The sequence below is a fragment of the Phocoena phocoena genome, chromosome 15 (genome assembly GCF_963924675.1).
Source record: "Phocoena phocoena chromosome 15, mPhoPho1.1, whole genome shotgun sequence".
NCBI classification, from domain to species: Eukaryota; Metazoa; Chordata; class Mammalia; order Artiodactyla; family Phocoenidae; genus Phocoena; species Phocoena phocoena.
Genome location: NC_089233.1, coordinates 55,909,250 through 55,932,303, shown reverse-complemented (window position 1 = coordinate 55,932,303; position 23,054 = coordinate 55,909,250). Strand labels below are relative to the sequence as shown.

Genomic DNA, 23,054 nt, shown 5'->3' with positions numbered 1-23,054 from the left:
GAAGAGTGTGTCTCGATAATAGCATCAGAAGCCGCTGCAAGGCTGTGCCGGTGGTGGAGGACTGGGAATGCCCGGGAATGAAGGTGGCTTGGTGTGGCTTGAGGAATGAAGGTCGGTTGAGGGAGGAATGAAAGCCCGTCAAGGGTAAAGGTCAGTCAAGGGAGGGGTTGGGATGTTCAAAGCTCTTCCCAAAGGTTCATCCTTCCCCAAAGGGGAAGAGGGTGCTTTCCTTGGATGAGCCTGTTTGAATGGTGTAAATGAGGGCCAGGGGTGAGGGGGAGGCGGGAGGACAGAGGGGAGGGAGGGGAGATCAGTGGAGCAAGGTCTCAGAGGAGGGGGAGGAAAGGGGATGGCAGCACGTGGGAGGCTCCAGTGCTGGTGTCCTGGGAACAGTTGTCCTCCCACAGGAGCCCTATCTGGGCCCAAGGCTGGCGGTGGTGTGTTCTCTGTAAAGACCCCTGTGGCTCATTGTAAATAGTATTGTCTGTGGGTGAAACGGTTCAGAGCCAGTTAGGTTTCAAAAAGCTGAACCTCCCGCACGTGTGTCTTTCCATGTCCTCTGGAGAGCTCTTTGGTGTGGAGGTACTTTAAGGAAGCAGTCCATCTGGAGTAGTTGAATGCATTTTCTGTGGATCACGTTACTGATATGAGGCTTTTGAAGGCAGGATATGGCCATGCCAGGGATGGTTCTAAACTTTCAGAGCCAGGCTTTTCCCCTTTGATCCTTTGTTCAGACAATTGAACTTGTCAAATGAGGTTAGCGTTAGAAAAAGCTAGAAATATTTTCTTTGCTGTTCCAAACACTAAACACACACACACACACACACACACACACACACACACACACACTCACACTTTTTTTTCCCCCAGTAGGAACTCAGATGAAAGTCTACTTGGCTTTTTCAGTAAGAAGGACACATAGGTCCCTTACACTCATATTAAGGATAAACCTGTCTCTGGTAATTTCTTTGCTTACACGTGGGGGAGTCGATTTTGCTGGCATCTGGCGACAGGGCTTGTTTAAGAAGATGGCAGGTATGATACTTAGTGGAAAGGTTAGGCTCAGCCTGAATGATTTTCCTCCAGGACAAGGTTTGTAATTTGCATCTAAAGCAGTACAAAAAATAGTTTGTGTAAGTTGTGAAGTCACTCATTAAATGAAACTTATGAGTTTTAATGCAGCTTAGTATTCTCTAAACTGCTTGGGTTCTCTCTAGGGTTTTCTAAGTAGATTATAACAGTGAAAATGAGTCCTACGGATGCTGTTCCGGACCAAGCCAGGTCCCTTCTCAGGCCAGGAAGCCAGACCTTGACCACAGGGACCTCCCCTCTCCCCACCATTACAGCTCCTTCTGGCCCTGCCTCGCTGCCTTCTCTTGCTTGTGTTGAAGGAAGCCTTCTGTGCTGTTTTGAGCCCTAGTTCATTGGTGCCTGGGCAGCTGTAGGAGGTTGAGGAACCCTGGTAGGCTGGTAGGGGAAGCCTTTCAGGCATGAGTTTCTCTAAGAATGTTGACAGGTCTGAGCCCTTGGTACCCAAGACTCTCCATGTGTCCCTCACCTGAAGTGCTTCTGCCTTTCCCTATAGAGTCTTAGTGAACCAGAAGGAAGGAGGCCTTAGAGATAACTTTTTTTTTTTCTTTTTAAAGCAATGCTCTTGTTTCCTGTTTACACCAGCACCACAACCCCCATGAGAAATGGCTGCTGGACTTTTGGAGGATGGGCGGTGACTGAGAGAGAATCTGAGAGACAAGGGTCTGCCCTACTCAGCCTCTGATCTGGGCCCTTGGGTTGAAAAGAAAGAAAGGAAGGAGGAGGGGATGCCTGGGAGCCGTGCTGAGACAGCTTGAAGCAGCAAGGCAGCCTTTCCCTGCCACTGTGTTCTGGCCCCAGAGCTACTGAGCTGAGTCCTCAGACCCACCAGTCAGCAGGGAGAGGGGATGAGAGTGGGCACTAGTCTGGCTCTGCTGCAAGGGCCACACGAGCTGGAAATCCAAGTGGGTTCTGTCATATGCTCAGTGCAAACAGACACTTTGGTCCATGGTAGTTTAAGTAGAATTAATTAGCTCATTAGTCCAACAAATCTTTGGGCGCCTGCTACGTTCCAGGCACTGCTCAGTGCGTGGGAATCAAGAAGACCACAGTCACTGACACACCACTGTGTCCAACATATATGTGATGCTTTTACCATGTGCCCCAGCTTGCACAGACTCACTCAGTTATATACCTGTGCTGATAGGTCCCTTATAAAGCATGCACAAGAAAGGAAAGCTGAATGAGCTAAATAGAAATAAGTCCTAATATTTCCTCCCACACCTCAGTGGACTGTGCTATATACATCCCACATCAGGGAGCACTGCCATGTACTGCTGCCTGTGTCTCAGACCTCCACCTTTCATGGGAGCTTTGAGGAGTGGATCATTTTTGAGTTGGGGCCGCCTGTTGGATGAATGGAAAACAGGAAACAGGAAGCAAGGCAGGCAGATGCTGAGCTCACAGAATTGATTAGCCCAGGGCCCCAGCAAAGCCTGATAACCACCATTCTTTCACCACTCTACCCTCCTTGGGAAGGGTGCCCAGGTTGCCTGGGGTAGGTGTTTAGGGTTCTTGGGCTCCTGTCGTGTGTGCCATGGTCAGCCTACTGGGGGGGTGGGTGTGGGTGTGGGTGCAGCAGGTGCCTGTTGCTATTCAGTCCCTTTATAGTTTTAATAGACTTTCACTGATGTTGCATTTGATCATCCCAACAACCGTCTGAGGTGGGGGGGGGGGGTCCTTTCCCCAGTGGTAAGACCAGAGACTGGAGGCCTGTGCTGAGTGTCATGAGCACCAGGGCTGGGATTTGACTGGCTGCCGCCGCCACCTCCTGCAGAAAGTCTTCCGTGGCGTCTGCCTGTCTCACCATCCGCTGGAGGAGCAAACCAGTGAAGTGCTTGACATCTCTGACTCTTGGTCCTGCGTGTGCCACTTTCTGCTGGGTGAAAACTTGGGCTCCAGGTTTCTGCCTCCTTCTGGGCCCACTATGGAAGCTGCCGCCAGCATTTGCCTCCTCACTCGGGCATGAGCAGCCCAAGTGGAAGGCCCTGCCCGTGCATAGGGAGGAGCCAGAACGCTGCAGGATTCCAGGTTCTCCAAGGTTTCTGTTCATTGCCCTGCTTTCTAGACATCTCCACCTGGAGCCCAGAGAGCTGGCCGATTTGCCCCACCCTGATCCATGTCTTCCCAGGCTGTGCTCTATCCTCCCACACAGGAATTTGCCCTTCTGCCTTTTTGGGCTGTGTTTCAGCTTGTGGGAGAGTGGCTGCCTGTGTAGGTGTTTGTCTCCTGCTCTGAGGAGACCTCCAGGTAAGGGCTCTGAGGGTGCTTATTCAGGAGCCTGGAGTGAGCTACTTGCTTACAGGCAGGTGACACCTGGAAAGTTAATCTCCTTCAGGCTTGTTTCTTTAGGGCGTTTACTTCATTTCTTAGTTGTTCATCCCAGGCCCCCTGATGTCTTGACAGTAACAACAGTCACAGCGTCTTTGTAACATTTCTCTCTGTCCTTTTACTACTTTCTGCTTCAGGATACCTCTCTTCACTGCACTTCCTCCTAGCAAGGAAGGAGAGGAGTCGGATATGGCGATATCTGGGCTAACGTTCGTAAAAGGGCCTGCAAAGTCCATAGACTTAGTACCGAGCCGGAGGTCCCTGCCCCTGCCTTGCAGGGGCTCTGCCTGGGTTCCTTCCTGCCCTTCCTAGCCTGGGGAACCAGCAGCCTTTGTGAGTTTCCTTGACAACAGGATGGATAAGTTAAAAATAAACTGTGTTAGGGCTTGTGTGTGTGCACGCATGCATGCCTGTGTCCTCTCGCCTGCTGTGCTCACCTCAGCCCCTGTGGCTTCTAGATACTCCTGGAGAACATCTGTGGGAAGCCTTGGTGGGGCTCTGGTACTTGCATTTTGAAGCCCCTTGGCTGAGGGGTCAGATCTAGATAATCCCACAACATCGTTACCTCATATTCCTGATGGTAGCTGATGGGGAGAGGATGATAATGTTAACATGAAGAATGGAAAGCTGTTCCAAATGCCTGAGTCTTCACGCAGTCTCATCAGAGAGGGATAATCCCACATTATCCATGCATTTCAGAACCTTGTGGGGCAGTGGAATAGGCACAGCTCTGGGTGGGGGTTTGGTTAAATCTTTCTAGGGAACCCCTACCAGATAAGGAGGGTCCTTTCTGGGCTTCTTTTATTAGGTGAGGAAGCACAGTACAAGTCACTTGGGTGACTTGTCCAGAGCCACTGGCTAAGCATGGCGGAGGAAGGAGCACTCACCCCCATCATCGGAAATTGTGGCTTTCCCCCTCAGATCCTACGGAGGAGGCCACCTCCATAAGTTCTTTCTTTTTTAAATTGAAGTATAGTTGATTTACAATGTTGTGTTAATTTCTGCTGTACAGCAAAGTGCCTCCATAAGTTCTTTACCAAAGCCTGCTGTCTGTGTATCAGCAGTTCTGCACTAAAGCCTCTGTTTTGTGGTGTTATCACAGTTGTGAGTTAATTTAGAAACAGCTGTCTCTATGAGGGCAGGGGCAGCTTTACCACACCTGGAATTAATTCCTCTCTTCCTCCCACCATCCTTACATATATTTGTAAGTATTTTATGTAAGTATCTTTGTGCCGGGCATGAGGATATCCTGAGAAAAAGTTGTTATAATCCTTGTCTTTAGGGACCTTATGGTCAGTTGGGGCAGAAGACAGTTATAAAATCTCCCACCAAGTCCCCGTTGTGGCCAGTGCTGAGCCAGAGGGAGAAGGTCTGACTGTAGGAAAGGGAAGGACTGAGGTGGGGTGTGGGGGTTAGAGAAGGCTGGAGGAACAGGTTAGTGACACAAAGTACTTAAATCTGGAACATATTTTTAAAAACTCCTACAAATCAATAAAAAGGAAAGCAAGAAAAGTCAGTAGAAAACTGGCCAATGACTTGACAGACACTTCACAGAAGACGATATCCAAATGGCCAAGAAACATGTGAAGGGATCCTCAGTTTCATATATTTATTAGTCATCAGGGAAATTCAAATTGTCCAATTTGAAGAAAGATATAACTGTCTTTTTGTTTGCACATGTATGTAATGAAATCTTTGACACTTTGGTGAAACAACCTTTTGCCATTTTCAGTTTACTTTATTCTGAATCTCTTACTGAAGAATAAAACGGATTCCGAGATGCTTACATAAAAGGAAATCTAGTGGGATGAACACACTGAAGTCAGAGACCTGGTTAGTAGGAGATTTGGGGCCAGCCATCGAATTTCTCAGAGCCCCTGTTTCTTCATTTGTAAACAGGGATCTTTCCGTCTTCCTTCCCTTCCTTCCAGAGCTGCTCAGATGTTCACAGGTGTGGGAGATGCTCTCAAAACTGTGAAGGGCTATTCAAATACTGTGTAGTATTGTTACTCTGATTCCAAGTGATTTGATTTCTCCTGCACCTCTTCTCACAGCAGCTATTCTAAATTCTCCTAAGAAATAAAAGCTCTGAGTAGAAGGATGGTCCCTAGGATGTAGAGTAGCCTGCTCCATGGTACTCTGGATGGAGAACCTGTTGTTGGCATGGCTCTGGTCCCTTCACACAGGCTGGGGAGCAGGGTGAGTTCCTGTGAGCATTTCCTTATGTGGCTGGGGTCTGGTGGCAACTCTGTGAGTGACATCAAAGTGTCTGCTGATGCCCAGGCCTGGTGGCTGGGAGAGGGCAGTGGTACACACCAGTCCTGGTGAAGCAGTGACTCGAGTTAGTGGTCCCATAGGGCTTTCACACTGAGTGGGGCTGGCCTCCTTATGGGGTGTTCTTGTGAAGTCTGGAAGTAACACCATGGACTTTGGGGAGCCCTGTTGCGGGGGGCAATAGCCTGAACACGCAGCTTTCCCCGAGAGAGTCTGGGCTGTCTTGGTGGTTCTGAGCATCCATAGCTTGTGGCAGAGCAGGGGCTGCTCCCTGTGTGACATAGGTGTTGATGGAGAGGGGTTCTCAAAGGTGGATGGGTCTTTTTGGATGTCTACACCCAGTATCCTACTCAGCGCTTGTGACCTTTTCCTCTTCTGTTTTTCTGCTATGTAGGAGTTGGAGGCAGAAGCAAAGGCAGATGGAGAGACTGCATCGGACAGTGAGAGCCGAGTGGAAGCTGTCACCCTACCAACCTCTGTAGACGATACCCCAGAGGTCCTCAACAGGGCCCTTTCCAACTTGTCTTCAAGGTAGCTTGGCTTAATGATGCAAGTGCTTGCTGGGGTCTTGCACTGTCTCCAAGTGCCATGGAAGACCCGAAGCCCGTAGAGAGCCCACAGTGTTGTAGCAGGAGCCCACATCTATTAGAATGTGAGGTTGCAGACCTGCCCGCTTTCATTGGCCACAGTCTCCCCTGCCTTTGCCTAGGGCTCCATTGAGTATCATCTAGTGTTTAACAGTGACTACGAGCGCCACCTGGGTGGATCTGGCCTTGAAGGGTGCTCTAGGCTGTCTGGGAGGTGCTGTTTAAGGAGGAGGAGCGAGTGGACATGGGGGTGGTCACTGACACAGCATGTGAAGATGAATGATCCTTGGAATTTGTGACTAATGGGCAGGTTGCTTTACACTGAGGAGCCCAAGTTTCTAGTTAAGAGTTCAGTTTTCCCTCTCTCACACACATACATTGTGGACATTCCTTGAATTTTCCTATAAGAATTGAGAAACATCTCAACTTGGGTGAATTCAGGGTTAAAATTTTGGTCCCTTGAGATTCTAGTCCTTCCGATACCAGCTGCATGGGCAGATTAAAAAGGCAAACTATAAGACCCCAAAACATTATCTAAGAGTGTTCCTGGGCATGCCTCCCACACATTTGTCCCTTTGAAAGGCTGTATTGTGCAGTGGTTAAGGGCATGGGTTCTGGAGCCAGACTCCCAGGATTCAAATCTCAGCTTAAACACTTCACAGGTGTATGAACTGTGCATCCCTTTCTTCATCTGTTGTAAAAGCTAGTAGTGTTGAGGGTTGAATCAATTAATACATGTAAAGTCCTTATAGAAGTGCCAGGTACATACATATGATAGCTATTATTACCACTGTGTTTGATACTGTTATCGCCATAGCAATGCAGGGTCAGAGCAATGTAGGATTCTGCTGCAGGAAAAATGTTCATAGTTTTTTACTCAGATAGAGAAGCCCATAGAAGCTGTCCAAGTAGATACAGAAGTAGAGGGCATTGTTCCCTCGGGTTTTTTGCCTGATTCCTTCGTTAAGACACAAGCTGGGTGTGTTTTTCTGTGGACCTTGGAGGACTTGCTGAGTTTAGCGTGGATGATGTGATGGCTCTGGCGGCTCTGCTCCTCCCAGCATGTGGCTACTGGGCTACTGCCTCTGTCAAGGTGAAGGACATACTCCTGGAAAGGATTGACCTCAGGGCCCTCTCAACCCAGGAAGAACCATCCCCCTTGGGTTTGTGCCTCAGTTCTTTCTGGGCCCCTGACATGTTTTCTCCTTCCCCTCCTCTCTAACTTAGATGGAAGAACTGGTGGGTGAGAGGCATCTTGACTTTGGCCATGATTGCATTTTTCTTCATCATCATTTACCTGGGACCAATGGTTTTAATGATGATTGTAAGTGCCATTTATATGCTGTTTTATAGTTTTGCCTTCACTTTTCCCTACAGGACTGGTCATTTTAAGTGCCAGGTGTTGAGTTGGTTCTGGGAATCACTTGGGGTCCAGGCTCTTCAGACCACATCTGCCTTAGAATAGCTGTGATTTCTCACCTTCCAGCGGCCAACTGGAGGGCCATTTGTGTGTGAATTAAGGATCACTTTAAAATTTGATTTTATTACTTCAGCTCTTTGATCAAACTGGGACCCTGGCTACGATTCTGTGTGACTCTTGGTTTTGTTTCTTGTTTTCCTGGAGTCTCCCTCCTAGGTTTTAGGACTTTTTTGTTAAGAAATCCCAGTCCACAGTACTTTGCTGTTAGTCTTCCCACTGTCATGGACAGGGTCAAATGACTAACAGATGAGTGCTGAGCAGAGCAGTTGGGACTTTTCAAGTATGTATTTCTATTCAAAGTCAAGAATGGAAGATATTGAGTCCCGAGGTGGGGGGGGGGGTGTTCTACAATAAAAAGTTAATTGAAGTTTCAGAAGCATATATTTATTGTGAGAAATTGCATCTACTCTGTGTGACTTAAAGGGCCTCACTACCCTGTGGGGTGGTGTGAGAGAGAAAGGAGGAGAGTGGAATCACTGAAGGACCGACATTGTTCTTAAATATAGTGGTTTTTCTTGAAGGCCCATGACCTGTTGGTTTCTGTTTCCAAAGATCATAAGAATTGGGGAGTTGACAAGTGTTCTAATTCTTTTGTGTCCTGCAGGTGATGTGTGTTCAGATTAAGTGTTTCCATGAGATTATCACTATTGGCTACAATGTCTACCACTCCTATGACCTGCCCTGGTTCAGAACCCTCAGCTGGTAAGCTCTTTAGCCCCACAGAAACCCTTAACAGATTTGGACAAGTGTTTTGTGGTAGGTATTTACAATCATGGTGGGAGGGAGGCTGTGATGGCCATGGACCTTCACAGTGCCTTTGAGACCCAAGTATTGCATAGGCCTGACTGTATGGTTGGCCTGTGAGGAGCGTTTGAGTAGTTACCCAGAGTCTGGACTCTTCCTCAGAAGAAACCAGACCAGCTGCATCTGTGACTGTGTTTGCATCAGTATTTGGATTCCTTAGACTCTGCACAATGGCCCCCCTTTTCTATATCAGTACATTTTTCATGCTCTAGTATCTCAGCATCCCACAAGAATCATCTGGGAGTTGTCAGTGCTGGTGTTGCTATCTCTGGAAGTTGACTTCCTCATCCTTAAAACAGATGGTTGAGACCTAGTCAGTGCTTTTCAAACTGTGGTTTTGGAGCCCTAGTTCCTCGGAGGCTCCTTGGGTGCCAGTGAGCAGGAGTGAGACTGAGTGCAGGGGATCGGGGCTCCTCAGAGGAACTCTGCTTTCTCCTCCTAGGAAGGGGCTTGGCTTTTATTTTTTTTTGGCCATGCCATGCTACATGCAAGATCTTAGTTCCCTGACCAGGGATTGAACCTGGGCCCTCGGCAGAGTCCTAACCGCTGGACCACCAGGGAATTCCGGGCTTGGCTGTCTTGAAGCAAAAACAGGATCAAAACCTATAGTACAGATGATGTCCGAGACCCCTTCCTGATCTGAAACTCGCTGCTGTATTGACCACACTCTTCTCAGGTGGTGACATGTGAGCAGAGTACTGTGTAGTCCTGAGAAGACTTCGGGCAAATACAGATTCTTCTCACCCTGCTGTGCTGGGTCTCGGGCATTGATTTCATTACTTACCAGGCCAGAGAGTAGTGTTTTGGGCCCCGGCAACTTGGTTATGGCCAAGGGAGTTGATGTGCTCGGACTTGGCCTGGACACATCCTCTGAGAGATGCTTCCTCGTCATCCAGCAGCACAAGCTGCCTCGCAGTCTCCACAGGGCCTGTGCTTGCCACCTGGGTTAAGACGTAGGTCTCTCTTGTGGGTCTTCTATAGCTGGAAAGCAATGTTATGAATTTTGTTAACATACTCAGGATGTCTAACCCCTGACTGTGGTCACTGTACAAAGGAAGTGTTTTTCACATAACAGAAAACAAACCCAGTATGGGAGTTCTTGAACTTCCACAATTAAAAAAAAAAAAAAAAAGAAAAAATGGAAGAGAGAAGCTCTCCCCTCTCTTCTTTGTCTGGATCCTTGTTGAGTGTTTAGAGTGGGGCTGCTGGTTCCCATACTCAGAAACACCAGTGAGGCCGCAAAGGTATATGAGCCATGTCTTCTCCCTCCTCAGAGCTCCTTCCAGTAGAGGAGAGAGGTTATAAACAGATGAAGAGTTAGTGCTAGTGAAAGGTTTGTGTGTCAAAGCCAGGCATCAGAGAGGAAGACAGTCTGAAGCATAATTAATTGCTTAGTGGAAGGAGCAAATACTTTGTACTATAGAAATAAATGCAGGGGAGGCAGATATCATGTTAGGTCATGCAAGGTTTTTATGAAGAAAATGGTATTTGAGCAACGAGTGGTAAACTGGGTAAGTGAAGAGGATGTTCCAGGCAGGGAAAAGATGTTCCAAGCAGGCAGGTGGCAAAGCCAGAGAAGTCCATTTTGATAGATGTGCAAGATTTGTGTCAGGAAGAGTGGATGTAAGGCTGCGGAGGCAGGATGAGGTGCCTTTCAGAGGGTTGTCTTACAGTTTGAGTGTTAAGTTAGGCCTGGTAATGCTACAGAAGGGGCAAAAACTTGAGTCCCAAGTTTATGATAAATGGAGAGTGAATGAAAGCCACAAATTTCTAGATAAACGTCTCACCTGCAGTGTCACCAGAGAACAGGGAATGGTGATCTACTTGTCCCTGTGTGAGCTGCCCCCGGGGGTCTTGGGGGTCAGGTGGACCTCTGGTCCTCGAAGCTTTCTAACAGCCTCGCTTTAAAGGAGAGGCCACATGTGCTCCCCTTGGCAGTGACCTGTATTCTTTTACAGGTACTTTCTACTGTGTGTAAATTATTTCTTCTATGGCGAAACAGTGACAGATTACTTCTTCACTCTGGTCCAGAGAGAGGAACCTTTGCGGATTCTCAGTAAATACCACCGGTTCATTTCCTTTACTCTCTATCTAACAGGTATGAGTCAAGCAGCTCACCAGTTGTGTATGTCTTGTTTTTGCATGTCTGCTGAGTTGGGGCATTTCTTGGTCAATGTAAGGTTTTGATGACATTAACTCTGACCACTTAGGGGAGCAGAGCTAAGGATTCTGCCTTACGTGAGCTGTAGCAGCTCTTTACTAAGAGAAATGAGACCAAGGGGCTTGTGTGGTTGTGGAGGCTGAGTTTATGCCACCTGTCCTTGTGTTCCAGCCTCTGTTGGAGGACTGCATAGCATGGTCTTGTCCTGACTGTCCTCTTGGTAGAGATTCTGCAGCGTGACTGAAACAAAAACCACCCAGGAACTTGTATATAAAAAGGGACATTGCATTGACATATACACTACTATATATAAAATAGATAACTAACAAGAACCTGCTGTATATATAGCACAGGGAACTCTATTCAGTTCTCTGTAATGACCTATATGGGAATAGCATCTAAAAAAGAGTGGATATGTGTATAACTGATTCACTTTGCTGTACAGCAGAAACTAACACACATTGTAAATCAACTATACTCCAATAAAAATTAATTTTGAAAAAAGGGACATTGCAGTATATTAGAAATTTTATTGATTTGGGTTTAAAAAGACCTGTGACTTCAAAGGAGCCAGGAGCTTACTCTTTGAATCTCAGTTAGCTCTTCTGTAATCTAAAGCTAAAACAGGAGCATTACTGTGAGGATTTGAACAGATACATTGCAACTTGACAAACAGTAAAGTGCTCTGTCAATCTAAACTCAGTTAAGACTGTACAGTAATGCTAGTAATGTGTTCTTCATAGTTACCCTAAAAGCCAGTTTGAGGCATATGAGAAATTTGTTCTGACCTAATAAGTTTCAGTCTTGCCTGTTGTTCATCAGCTTGATGGCAATACTCGGCTCCGTGAAAGACACCTGGCTATTAAAATATGAAGTCCACTCTGAGAGGTTTGCTGTGTTGAGGATAGAGAGCATGCCTCAGAGCCTGGGAGCAGCCCCACAAAGGGAGGCCAGGGGTCTTGAATAGTGATGTGCTCTCTTCTGGGCAGGGCTGCTTTTGAGGGACTCAGCACACTTGTGGGTAAAATCCCTTTTCTTCCTGGAGAGTTCGGTCATATGGGTCAGTAGGAGAGAGATGCAAGGATGGCCTTGGCCCCATACCAGGTGGATCCCCCTTCTGCCTGTTGTTTAGGACAGAGGTTGGCAAACTTTTTCTTAAAAGGTCCAGATAATAAATACTATAGGCTTTGGGGGCTATAGGGTCTCTGTTGCAGCTCCTTATTTCTGCCATTGTAGCACAAAAGGAACCCTGGACAATATGTAAGCAAATAGGTATGGTTGTGTTCTAATAAAAGTTTGTTTATAAAAACAGGCAGCTGGCCTGACTGTTGTCGGCCCCTGCTCTAGGATCAAAACATTTCTATCTGGTGAACAGTGTCCTAAGTTGAGTGTAGTCTGTAAGATTTTAAAATATTGCCTTCCTTTAATTGTCTTGAAGGAGTCATTTTTTCCTTCTGACTGCTTATCTGGTTTTATTCCCTTGGGCTATGAATTTGTGCCCTGGTTGGTTAACTGCTGCCAGGAAATTAGCAAAGGACTGCTTAACACAGCTAAAGGAAATGACTAGGACAAAGATAGATGCAGAATGTGATTCATTTTGCCCTTTCTCCTCCTCTTCCTCAAACTAGGATTCTGCATGTTTGTGCTGAGTCTGGTCAAGAAGCATTATCGACTGCAGTTCTACATGGTAAGGGAAATATGCGCATCAGTGTCCAAATTCTTGGCATAAGTGAAATTCTGTGGAAACTCCACAGGCCTCTCATCCTTTCAGTGATAAATCAAAACCCTGGAATGCAGTCTGTTTTTATTCATCTGGAACCTAGAGGATGAAGGAGGCATCCCTAGTGAAGTTTGGTGGCTCTTTATCCACCTAGACCCAATCGCTGTTATGTAATTTACACCCTAAGTAGTCTTTGCCCTCTGGACCTGAGGGTGGCCTCCAGGTAAGGCTCAAGGTGAAGCTTTAGGCATTGCCCATAGATATCCTGCCTGCTATATCACTCCCTTAACCTAAAAACATCCCCTCTCTGAGTGTCCTAAGCACTCAATAAATACTTACTAAGAAAATGAGAAGTACCCAGGCTTTTGGAGCATAGAAGGACTAACTAATGGGCCATATGGGCCCTCCTTTTGATGGCAACTGTAGCTGGGGAACATAGTTCTTCCCAGAGGCCTGTTCTATACCTTTTTCACTTCCCGTAAGGCAGGTACAGAAGCAGATATCTTTCCTACCTGTTTCTAAGCAATTTTCTATTTGGTATTAACGGTTATTTGAAGTTCCTTTCAAGCTAAACTGTTAGGTAAAGTTTATCCATTATCTTCTTTTGCAGTTTGGCTGGACCCATGTAACATTACTGATTGTTGTAACCCAGTCACATCTTGTTATCCACAACCTGTTTGAAGGAATGATCTGGTGAGTGATGTTGGGGGGGGGTTTCCTTTTATTTTGTGGATGTTTCCATATAGGTGGGCTGAGAAACTCTGATGAACTGTCTAAACCAGAGGTTCTCACCTGAGCTACATCAGAATCCCTTGCAGGCCTAGTTGCAACACAGGTTGCTGGGCACCCCCACTCCTGAGTTTCTGCTTCAGTAGCTATGGGGTGGGGCCTGAGAACTTGAATTTCTGGTACATTCCCAGGTGATGCTGATGCTGCTGGTTGGGACCTACACTTTGAGAACCACTGTTCTAGACTAACAGGTGTAGGGATATTTAAAGAATCAAAGGCAATGCAACTATATGGCAACAAATTTGAAAATCTAGAAGAAAAAATCATGATTTCCTGACAAGAGGTCACCGAGTAAAAATCACGAAGAAGAAAACTTGAATAGATCAGTAACTATAAAAGAACTTTGAAAATTGCATAAGAATCCACACCTGGAAAAAATGACCAATGATAGCAGCTGAGTTTTATCCACCCCTTAATATTAAAGCTGATAAAAGCATAGGGAGGGAGAAACAAGAATGATAAACTGATTTCTTTTATGATTATAGATATACTATTCTAAATAAACTATTAGCGAATGGAATCTGGCAATGTGTCAAAAGAATGATATACTTAGTAGATTTTATTCCACAAATGCAATGGTTTCAGCAAGAAATCTATCACCATTGATAGAAATCAGTAGGCTGACTGAAGAAGCTATGCTTTTAGTGAAAATGTGAAGGCATATCCTCATGTATATGAGGAGCTAAAGTACTGTGATTAAGATCCCAAACTGTGCCTCTGTTTCTTGTTCTCAGGGTGAAGGTACAGTAATACCCACTGCCTGAGGAATAAATTAGTAAAAATATGTAAAGTGCTTAGAACAGAGACTAGCTCATCTAAATGTTCTCCTTATGGCATTATTATGTTTAAAATAATGATAATGGCCTGAGGAGATGTACTCTCCCTCTCTTTCAGAGTATTGTTAAGTAATTCTAAAGAGGGGCTCATGCTAAGTTCTCATCTTCAGGGCTAGACATACCACTTGGCTCTAGAGTGAATCATATTAAAATCTCTAGTTATTGGTTTTTAGACTGAACCTTCAAGACTTAATTATAGGTGTAGAGCAGAGAATGTTGCTAGAAGCCTCAACAAAGTAAATACTATGGGTGGTTGGGTGGATACAGGTGCTCTAAATCCCTACCTTAACAAGCAGGAAGTCAGAAAATATTGCCTGTAGTTGAAGGGCTAGGATTTTTGTATGTTATGTTAAGCTGTAATAGAGGAAATTTGAAAAAAGTGACTGTCAGAGAACAGAAAGTGAGAAGAGAGAGATGGTACAAGTTTGGAAACTGTCCCTTTTTTTTCATGGTGGGGATGACCAGACCAGCAGAGGGAGGCAGAGAAGAAATCTGGCTATATGTACTTGGTCTTGCTCTCAGTGTAGTCCTGGGGAAAAGTTGGGCTCACTAGAGCTAGTAATAAACAGTAAAAAAAAAAAAAAAAAAAAAAAGGTAAATTATGAAATAGATAATAAATGTATTACTTAGGATTATGGAGGTAACTACTAGAAGAAGAAAAGTCAGAAATGTTTAAAAGTAGTTATTTTGGAGAATGGAGATAGGGATAGGGGAAACAAGGCAACTTTTTATTTTTTCTTTTCTTTACACTTTAAATTTTTATATTACTTTATAATGAAAAAAGAACAAATGACATTTTATAGGATACCACCTCCATTTATTCAGTAGTCATTCAGTAAACATTTGAATGCTGCTATGTGCTGGGTACTAGGTATGGCTTATGTGGCATTTTATTTCTTTTAAACTTATTCCTTAATGGTTAATAAGTACTATATGGGTTATTCTGGTACTGAAATTTATGAATGGCATTGTTTTGTGGACTTCTGAGGTATTATCATGTTGGTAGTGTTGATTCTTACTTTGGTTTATTTCCTAGGTTCATTGTCCCCATTTCTTGTGTGATCTGTAATGACATCATGGCCTATATGTTTGGCTTCTTCTTTGGTCGAACCCCACTCATCAAGGTAAGTGGATCACCCTAACATGGACCATCACCGTGAGGGGAGGGTGGTGCTTTCAATATGAGTAGATCAGCTTGGGAGACAGAAGAGATCTAGCTGGTGTGTACATCTTTATGTCATCCTGATGAAAGGCTAGTAATAAATTAGCTTCAAGAGAAAAGCCAGAGGAAGACTTGACAACTACTCATAGGAAAAAAAAGAGCTAATAGGGAAAATATTTTTATAGACGGTGTAGGCACACTTTTGTGGCTTTGATCTGAATTTGAGTGTTATCATTTAAATAGTTTGCTGTTTTATAATATAATTAAATTATTTGGCCAATTGAAACAGAAAGGAAACTGAGGGCTATCAGACAGGGAACAAGGAAACCAAGTATGGGGTACTTTAGAAGGTGAGGTGGTTTAATTGAATGAGTTTTTTTAATAGTAGAAAGACTTTTAACAGTTAATCATTATTCCCAAAGCTATAGTTATCAAAATGCCTTTTTTTAAGAACTTGCTCTCTGTCCACAGCTGTCCCCGAAGAAGACCTGGGAAGGCTTCATCGGGGGCTGCTTTGCTACTGTGGTATTTGGCCTTCTGGTAGGTGGTGCTCCCAGTTGGGTGGGGGATGGACAGAGGCCTCCCACCCACCTTCAAAGCCCATCCACAGCTAGTGAGCATGTCCCCCGAGGCCAAGGACTCTGTCCTGCTGAATGGCAACTTTGCCCTGTAGCGGGGCATGAACATGGCATGGGCAATGCCAGCTGTCCTTTATCTGCCAGTCTTTAAGCAGTAGAGGAGTGGGGGCCGTGCACACCTTGTACTCCTCTCAGTCTGAGGCCTGGCAACACTCAGGAGATGGCATTCTTGTCCAGGCAATTGATATTTTGCCTGAGAGTAAGAGGTGAGGTGGGATATGCCATTCTAACCCAGATTTTCTCCTGTGCGTGTCTTTCCTGGAGAGGAATGATCTCCCAGCCCTTTCTAGAGCACCATTCGCTGCTTCTGACCCTCAGGCCTGTCTCTCCCCTTTTCAGAGTTGTCCAGCTGCCCTTCAGGGCTGACCCCTACTTACTGCTCTTCAGCCTTCTCTCCTCCTGGTTGTCTCCCTCTCACTATACCACTCCCCTCACCACCTGCCATTTCGAATTAAGGGATCCTGAGAAAAATGGACCGTCGCTCCTCCAAATGGGTGAAACTTCTTGTAGTTCTTTGCCCAAATTCCCTCAGGTCTTTCCTGGATTTATTCAGGGCCTGGTTGTTGGAGCAAGTACATTGAAGCCTCAGTGGGCCATCAGCCTCTTTTCCATTTTTTTTTTTCCAGATACAGGTAAAATACACATATGGTGAAATATGAACCTCTGATTTAGTGCATAGCTTGCACTTAGGGTGCTAGGCACTGTGAGGGACTTGGCTGAACCAGGCACGTGCTGCCCAGGCAAGATGGCTGGAACTTGTCTCCTTAGTCTGTCTGTTCTCATCCTCAGCTGTCCTATGTGATGTCCGGGTACAGATGCTTTGTCTGCCCCGTGGAGTACAACAATGATACCAACAGCTTCACTGTGGACTGTGAGCCCTCGGACCTGTTTCGTCTGCAGGAGTACAACATTCCTGGGGTGATCCAGTCGGTCATTGGCTGGGTATGTGCCACTCACATGGGGCGAATGATCCTTGGCTGGATAGTGACTACAAAGAGAGAGCCCCCTCTCCACCACTGCCTTCCCTCAAAAACAACTAGCTTCCTCCCTCCCCAAAGCTTGTAAGCCCCAGGTTGGAGAATTGCTCAAGTCAGTTCAGGGTGAAGACAGGAGGAGACATTTCCTCCCGCTTCAAATCATTAAGACCAGGATTCTGAAAGTGTGCTTTTGGATCCTGGGTCACCCTGAGGTCCTCTCAGGGGGTCTGTACTTTCTTCATAACATAATGAAGAAAGTTTCACTTTTTCACTTTGTCAACATTTGCCATGATGGTGCAAAAGCAGTGCTGGCACCTTAGCATGAGTGAAGGCAGTGGCACTAAACTGGACTGTCATTGAATTCATTATGCCACATACTCACAGGAAGACTCAGCCAGCTCACTTTAAGAATGTCTTTGATGAGATAGTAAAATTATTAATTTTATTAAATCTTGACCCTTGAATACACACCTTTCTAATGCTCTGTTACCGAAATTGAAATTATACATAAAATGCTCCTGCTAAATGCTGCAGGACAGTGCTTACCTAAAGGAAGACTGCGTGTGCACCTGCTTGAGTTATGAGCTGAACTAGCGGCTTTTTTATGGGGACATAATTTTTACTTGAAAAGAACCGGCAAACTATAATTTTTCAGATTTGGATTTTTGGCAGACATTTTTCTTGAAAAGAAACAAAGTGAGTCTGTCACTTCAAGAAAACAACTGACAGTAGTTGTTACCAATGATAAAATTTGGCTTTCAAGTACAAATTAGAGTTTTGGAAAGTGTATACCTGCCACTGTAAGTTTGACAGCTTCTTAATACTTAAAGGCTTTTCTGAGGGATCTGTGGTGATTTTAACATATGACGTTTTGACATTGTATGGCAAAATTTGTCTACATTTGAAAGATCTGTGTAACTCAGTGAACCAGTATTTTTGAAATGGCCAGTGCATGGTGTTACACAGTCATGCACGGGTAAACGATCCATTCAAATGGTCATTGATAGGCTTTCAGATTCCACATTGCACCAAATTTTTTTTTTTTTTTTTGCACCAAATTTTTAGAAAACTACCACTCAAGTTTTGGTGTAGTATCAGAGAAGAGTACCCATAATTATCTGAAAAGACGGTGCTAAAATACTCTTCCTTTTTTCAACAATGTATCCTTGTAGGGCTACATTTTCTTCATACACTTCAACCAAAACATCATATTGCTGTAGACTGAATGCGTAGTACCTTAATGTCCTCTATTAAGCCATATATTAGAGATTTACCAAAAACAAACAAAAACCCCCAAACCAGTCTTTTTCCTAAATTATTTTGGGTGGGGGGAGAGAAGTAGTTTCATAAAGAGGTGGTTTTGTTGTTGTTTGTTTGTTTTTTAATGTTAACAAGTAATAAGCCTGGGCTTGCAGGCATCTCAACTGACTTCATTTATTCTTTTCAGAAAACAGTCCGGATGTACCCCTTCCAGATTCACAGCATTGCCCTCTCCACTTTTGCTTCACTCATTGGCCCCTTTGGAGGGTTCTTCGCTAGTGGATTCAAGCGAGCCTTTAAAATCAAAGTAGGAAAACGCTTTTCTTTTCCCCTCATTGTCTCCTAGCTGGGCCCCTTTTCACCCATCTTCTGCCTTCCTCCTCCTGTCCCACTTCATCAGCCACCACCCCCTTCAGAATACCAAGCTATGAACTCTGATTATTAATGTGTGCTCTTCTTCACCCATGCATGGAATTTAAGTAGGTTAAAGGAAGATACATTGTTTCTAAGAAAATTCAGTGGTTGGATTTTCAGTATATTTGTTAATATATTCTTTCTTCAAAAGAAACATTTTGTAATTTAATAAGTTTGTGTACTATTATAGCTTCAGCATTTGAATCAATACTTTTCACTTTATGTTGCCCTCAGCTATTCAGTACAGTAGCTGGACATTGAGGTGGGACCATAAACCAGGCTTTGACTTGGCTGAGGCCAGGCTCATCAATCCTTCCCCTCCTCTAACAGGACTTTGCCAATACCATTCCTGGCCATGGAGGCATCATGGATCGCTTTGACTGCCAGTATCTGATGGCCACCTTTGTCAATGTGTATATTGCCAGTTTTATCAGGTATAGTACCTTTCCATCTGAACCAACTTAGTGGATTTTTAAGTGGTGAAATTCTAGAATTCTAGCTACTCAGTTTGAGTGAAAAAAACCAAGTGTGAATGCATTTTTCAGTTGCTATTAGTTATGGATTCCCTGAGGACCCTTACCCTCCATTAGTAGAGAATCCAGAGAGGGAACAGCTACTTAAATAATCAGGCCCTCGAAGTTGCTTGGCCCCTGCTTTGCTCAGTGCTGTTTCTTCATCCTCTTCCAGGGGCCCTAACCCGAGTAAGCTGGTTCAGCAGTTCCTGACCTTGAGGCCAGATCAGCAGCTCCACATCTTCAACATGCTCAAATCTCACCTGACTGACAAGGGGATGCTAACAGCTGCCACAGAGGACGAATAGGGACCACCGAGGGCCAGGAGAGCAGGAACAGGGCTGAGTGAGGGGCAGGGCTCCAGGGCAAGCCCAGCTGGACAAAGAAAAGACTTCAACTCACTATCTTTTTTTTTTTTTTTTACAGTGTTTTTTATTTGTGGATTTAAAAAAAAAATCTGTGTGTACAGTCTATGTGCTTATGATTTGGGTTGTAAGTAACCTACAGCTTTGAGTTGGAAAGAAGTCATGGTGGTAAAACCATTTGGGTTTTTAAAACCGAAGTTTTTAACAACCTGGAAGACAGTGTTGCCCAGCTCTGAAGCACCTGCTTGGTGCTTCTAGCTCCCAAGCTGGAGCTTCCATATCTGGGCTTGATCAGAGTGGTCATTCATCTGTGTTCGTCCAGTTTAGCCACCCCCCCCACCCCAAGCTCTGTTTGTAGCTGACCCCCAGCAGGGAAGAGATGCACAGCTTGGATGTCTTTACTACTGGAGCGCTTTTCCTGGGCTTCTCAGTAATCCCTGCCTTGGAGCTACAGGAGTGCTGCCTCCTGAGGCTGGAGGGATGAAGACTTGTTAATCAGATAGGCATTCTGTTCACAAATCCTGTGGAGTATGAGCTCTGCTTTATGATATGGGTTCACCTCGCTTCATCACAGACTGAAAGAAGGTTTCAGTTTTTATTTTTTTCAGAAAGCATGAAAAATTATAATAGTCTGGAGAAAAGCCACACTGTACTATTTCAAGTGTATGCAGTAGGATATACTGTAATTGGGCCTTTTCCCACAGAGTTTAGGCTCAAGTGGCTCCTATAGGGCAGTCGGTTAACTGGGTCTTTTCAGGGATGATGTCGTTCACGTTTGTGCTGTAGACTTGTTGCTGCTGAATCCCTTCTGGGGGTTTCCCCATTTGACAGGGAGCAGAGGGCTTCTCTTTCACATGCCCATGCCCTTGGCCTTGCTGACCACCCACGTAGCTGCTGTGTTTTGTGTGTGTGTGTGTGTGTGTGTGTGTGTATATTATATATATAATATATATATGTATAACTCTTAAGGCAAGTGTGTATCTGTGTGTGTGTTAAAAATCACTTATTTCTTACAGTGATTTCAATTGTACCATGACTTCTTCACTGAAACCACAAAGTCCTGCTTACAACTCTGCATAACCCAACCCAATTAGAGGTTTGAAGCTTCTGAAGATTAAATGCACACTTGTTGTATAATGTGACCAGTTTAAATGTAGTTTATATTTTACAGGGGGACCGTTTTTCTTTTCAACTGTGACTTATTTATTGTTTCCTTTTAAGTAGAGGAGTGAGGTTGACTTTTGGAATATATGTTCTTTGTCAGGACAATAAGCAAGGGGAGAGCTTGGTGGCCAAGTGTGTTCCATTATTCTGTGCCATATTGGTTCTCATTGCCAAATGGGGGTGTAACAGCTTGCTTCAGCACCTTGGGCTGGTGCTGCTTTGCTTTATTTCTGTTTATCTCAGCCTCACTGCGTCCGTGGATGCTCACAGCCAGCCCAGATCACTAAAGCGGCCAGCACGGACCAGACCCCTCTTGATGTCTCAGCTCACAGTCGCTGTGTGACCTTCCACGTGCAACAGCTTCTTTCTTCTGAACTTTTATTTCCAGTTCATTACATGGCTTTTCTTTTTCAGGTCCAAGGCCCCCTTAAAAACAAAATGTGTTTTTGCATGGGGTTTTAGTGCTGGCTGTGACTCTAGGTAGGACAGACACATCACTCTGTGGGTCCTCATTTTCTGAGCTGTCTTGTAATTCCCATATTCCATGATTCTGGCTGAACAAGTACATGTACCAGAGGCTGCTGCAGGTATTGAGTCATGTCCTGGGCACCCAAAAAGCAAGTACTTACAGGCCTTTTCTAAATACTTGTCCTTAAAATGCTTGTCCTCAGCAATAAATCTTAAAAAGTGGAGGTGATTAGTAACGAATCTAGTTTTCTGATTGCAGAATGAACTTGGTTCCCCAAACCAGAGATGGAATGGCGCCACATTTGTCTCGTGGTGCCCTACTGTGGGCAGATGGTGGATCCTTGGGTGCAGGGAGTCTCAGCTGGGACTCGGCAGCAGAGAGCCACCTTTGAATAGGTCTTCCTTTGGGATCAGGGAGCCTGGCACATTCCTGTGGACATGGCTGCTGATGGGGGTCCTGGGAGACGGCAGCTGGGAAGCTCAACAGAGCTGCCATCAAGAAAGCCCAAGGGTCAGCTGGGATTTTGTTTTCTTTTGATTCCCTTCTTGCTTTCTGGTGAAATAGGGGAATTTCATAGTCAGTAGCCAGGAGACTGATGCCACCTTGTGTCTATATAGCACATTGTTTTTCTTTCTCCCATTTATTGCAAATCTTTCACCAAATAGACAAATTTCTAGAGACTTGTAACACACAGCTGTGCAGATATTAATGAGTGGCATAACTTGCTTCAGATCCATTTTTTTTTTGTGAGAAATAAAATGTGACAAATTGTGTGCCCTCCCTTGTCGTGGATTTAGTTTCTAACTCCCATGCATGGTTTTATGTTTCCCATTTGATTTTGTGTTCATACATATTGTGCAGTCCTGTTTTAGAGATTTTTGTTTTGTTTTCCAATTTGAATCCTATACATTCTCACAGCAGCCTTCTGAGGTACCTTAGGTCAGAGGCATGAGCCCTTTGCTGATGAGGAAGCCGAGGGCCGGGGGGTGCTTCCCCAGGGTCACGTGGTGGTTGTGCTCACCAGCAGGACAAGGACTTATCATCCCCGGGCCTCCTCACCTTTGGGAAAGCACAGTATTCCTTCCGGCAAGCTCAGGAGGCCCGACCTGTGTGCCATGTTTAGAGCTTAAGTTGCTGTTAGCTTCTACCTGGTGACATAAGGAGCTGATGGAAAAAGAAACCAGGGAGCATCTGCAGGGGCTGGGCCTGGGCGTCCTCCCTGGCGAGTTCTCGTGACTGCTCGCAGGACACCCACACCTTTTCCCTTTGTGTGCATGTGCCACCCTCTCAGTTGCTCTCAGCATCGAAAAAGTACACATTTATGTTTTGCTTCTGAAAGTGAAACCTTCTAAGGCGGCCTGGGCCTTATTTATGTTTATTACTTCTTGCCTGTTTCATATTCTGAGCATTTTAGTAGGTATAGTTTAACTGTATTTAAGATGTATTTCCTTCTAGTGTTGTACAATTCTGTAATGTATGTTTGAAACTAATGTCTCTTTCAGAAGGGGCAAAATGTAACTTAGCCTTACACAGGTAGACTCTGAAATCATTTTATGGTATTTATTTTTTCCCCGCTGTGCTTTTTATCCTGTAACTTATATTGTATAAGAAGATTCCAAAAATATATTTTAACGGAGACTAAACGGGCCCTTTGATTTGAATGAGCTAGTTGCTGAGTTAGCTGGAGGCTGATTCGAATGGATCCTTAAGTTCACATCTTCAGACTGTCAGTGAGCCCCTGGCAGGCTCAGGAGCATCCCTGACATTGCCAGGGGCAGGGGTGTGTGTGACTGACTCAGGGCAAAGAGCATCATTGCTTGGAAAACTGGACAGCAGTGGCCTTGCTCAGTAAGAAGCCTGCCCAAGGTCAGCTTCCAAGGAAGTAGATTTGCATTACTGTACTAGATGTGGCACCTCTGAAACTTCTTCTTGTGTCACTGATATCTTAGGCACCATCGCCTTTTGTCTTTGGGAGTAACTCTCATCTGTGCCCACCTTTCTTGTGCGTTGTGATTATGTGCT

At 45.0% G+C, this 23,054-nt stretch overlaps 1 protein-coding gene across 1 annotated transcript in view; it reads left to right on the top strand.

Annotated features, from left to right (window-relative positions):
* Nucleotides 1-19,505, top strand: part of CDS2 (CDP-diacylglycerol synthase 2) — a 63,325-nt gene extending 43,820 nt beyond the window's left edge. The window contains exons 2-13 of the mRNA XM_065893574.1: nucleotides 6,089-6,225; nucleotides 7,509-7,605; nucleotides 8,366-8,463; nucleotides 10,524-10,663; nucleotides 12,355-12,413; nucleotides 13,057-13,139; nucleotides 15,108-15,195; nucleotides 15,705-15,773; nucleotides 16,661-16,813; nucleotides 18,296-18,415; nucleotides 18,853-18,956; nucleotides 19,210-19,505. Of these exons, the coding sequence (XP_065749646.1) occupies nucleotides 6,089-6,225; nucleotides 7,509-7,605; nucleotides 8,366-8,463; nucleotides 10,524-10,663; nucleotides 12,355-12,413; nucleotides 13,057-13,139; nucleotides 15,108-15,195; nucleotides 15,705-15,773; nucleotides 16,661-16,813; nucleotides 18,296-18,415; nucleotides 18,853-18,956; nucleotides 19,210-19,342 (1,281 nt within the window). The 3' untranslated portion in view covers nucleotides 19,343-19,505. The remainder of the gene's footprint in view (nucleotides 1-6,088; nucleotides 6,226-7,508; nucleotides 7,606-8,365; nucleotides 8,464-10,523; nucleotides 10,664-12,354; nucleotides 12,414-13,056; nucleotides 13,140-15,107; nucleotides 15,196-15,704; nucleotides 15,774-16,660; nucleotides 16,814-18,295; nucleotides 18,416-18,852; nucleotides 18,957-19,209) is intronic.
* The last annotated feature ends 3,549 nt before the right edge of the window (nucleotides 19,506-23,054 follow it).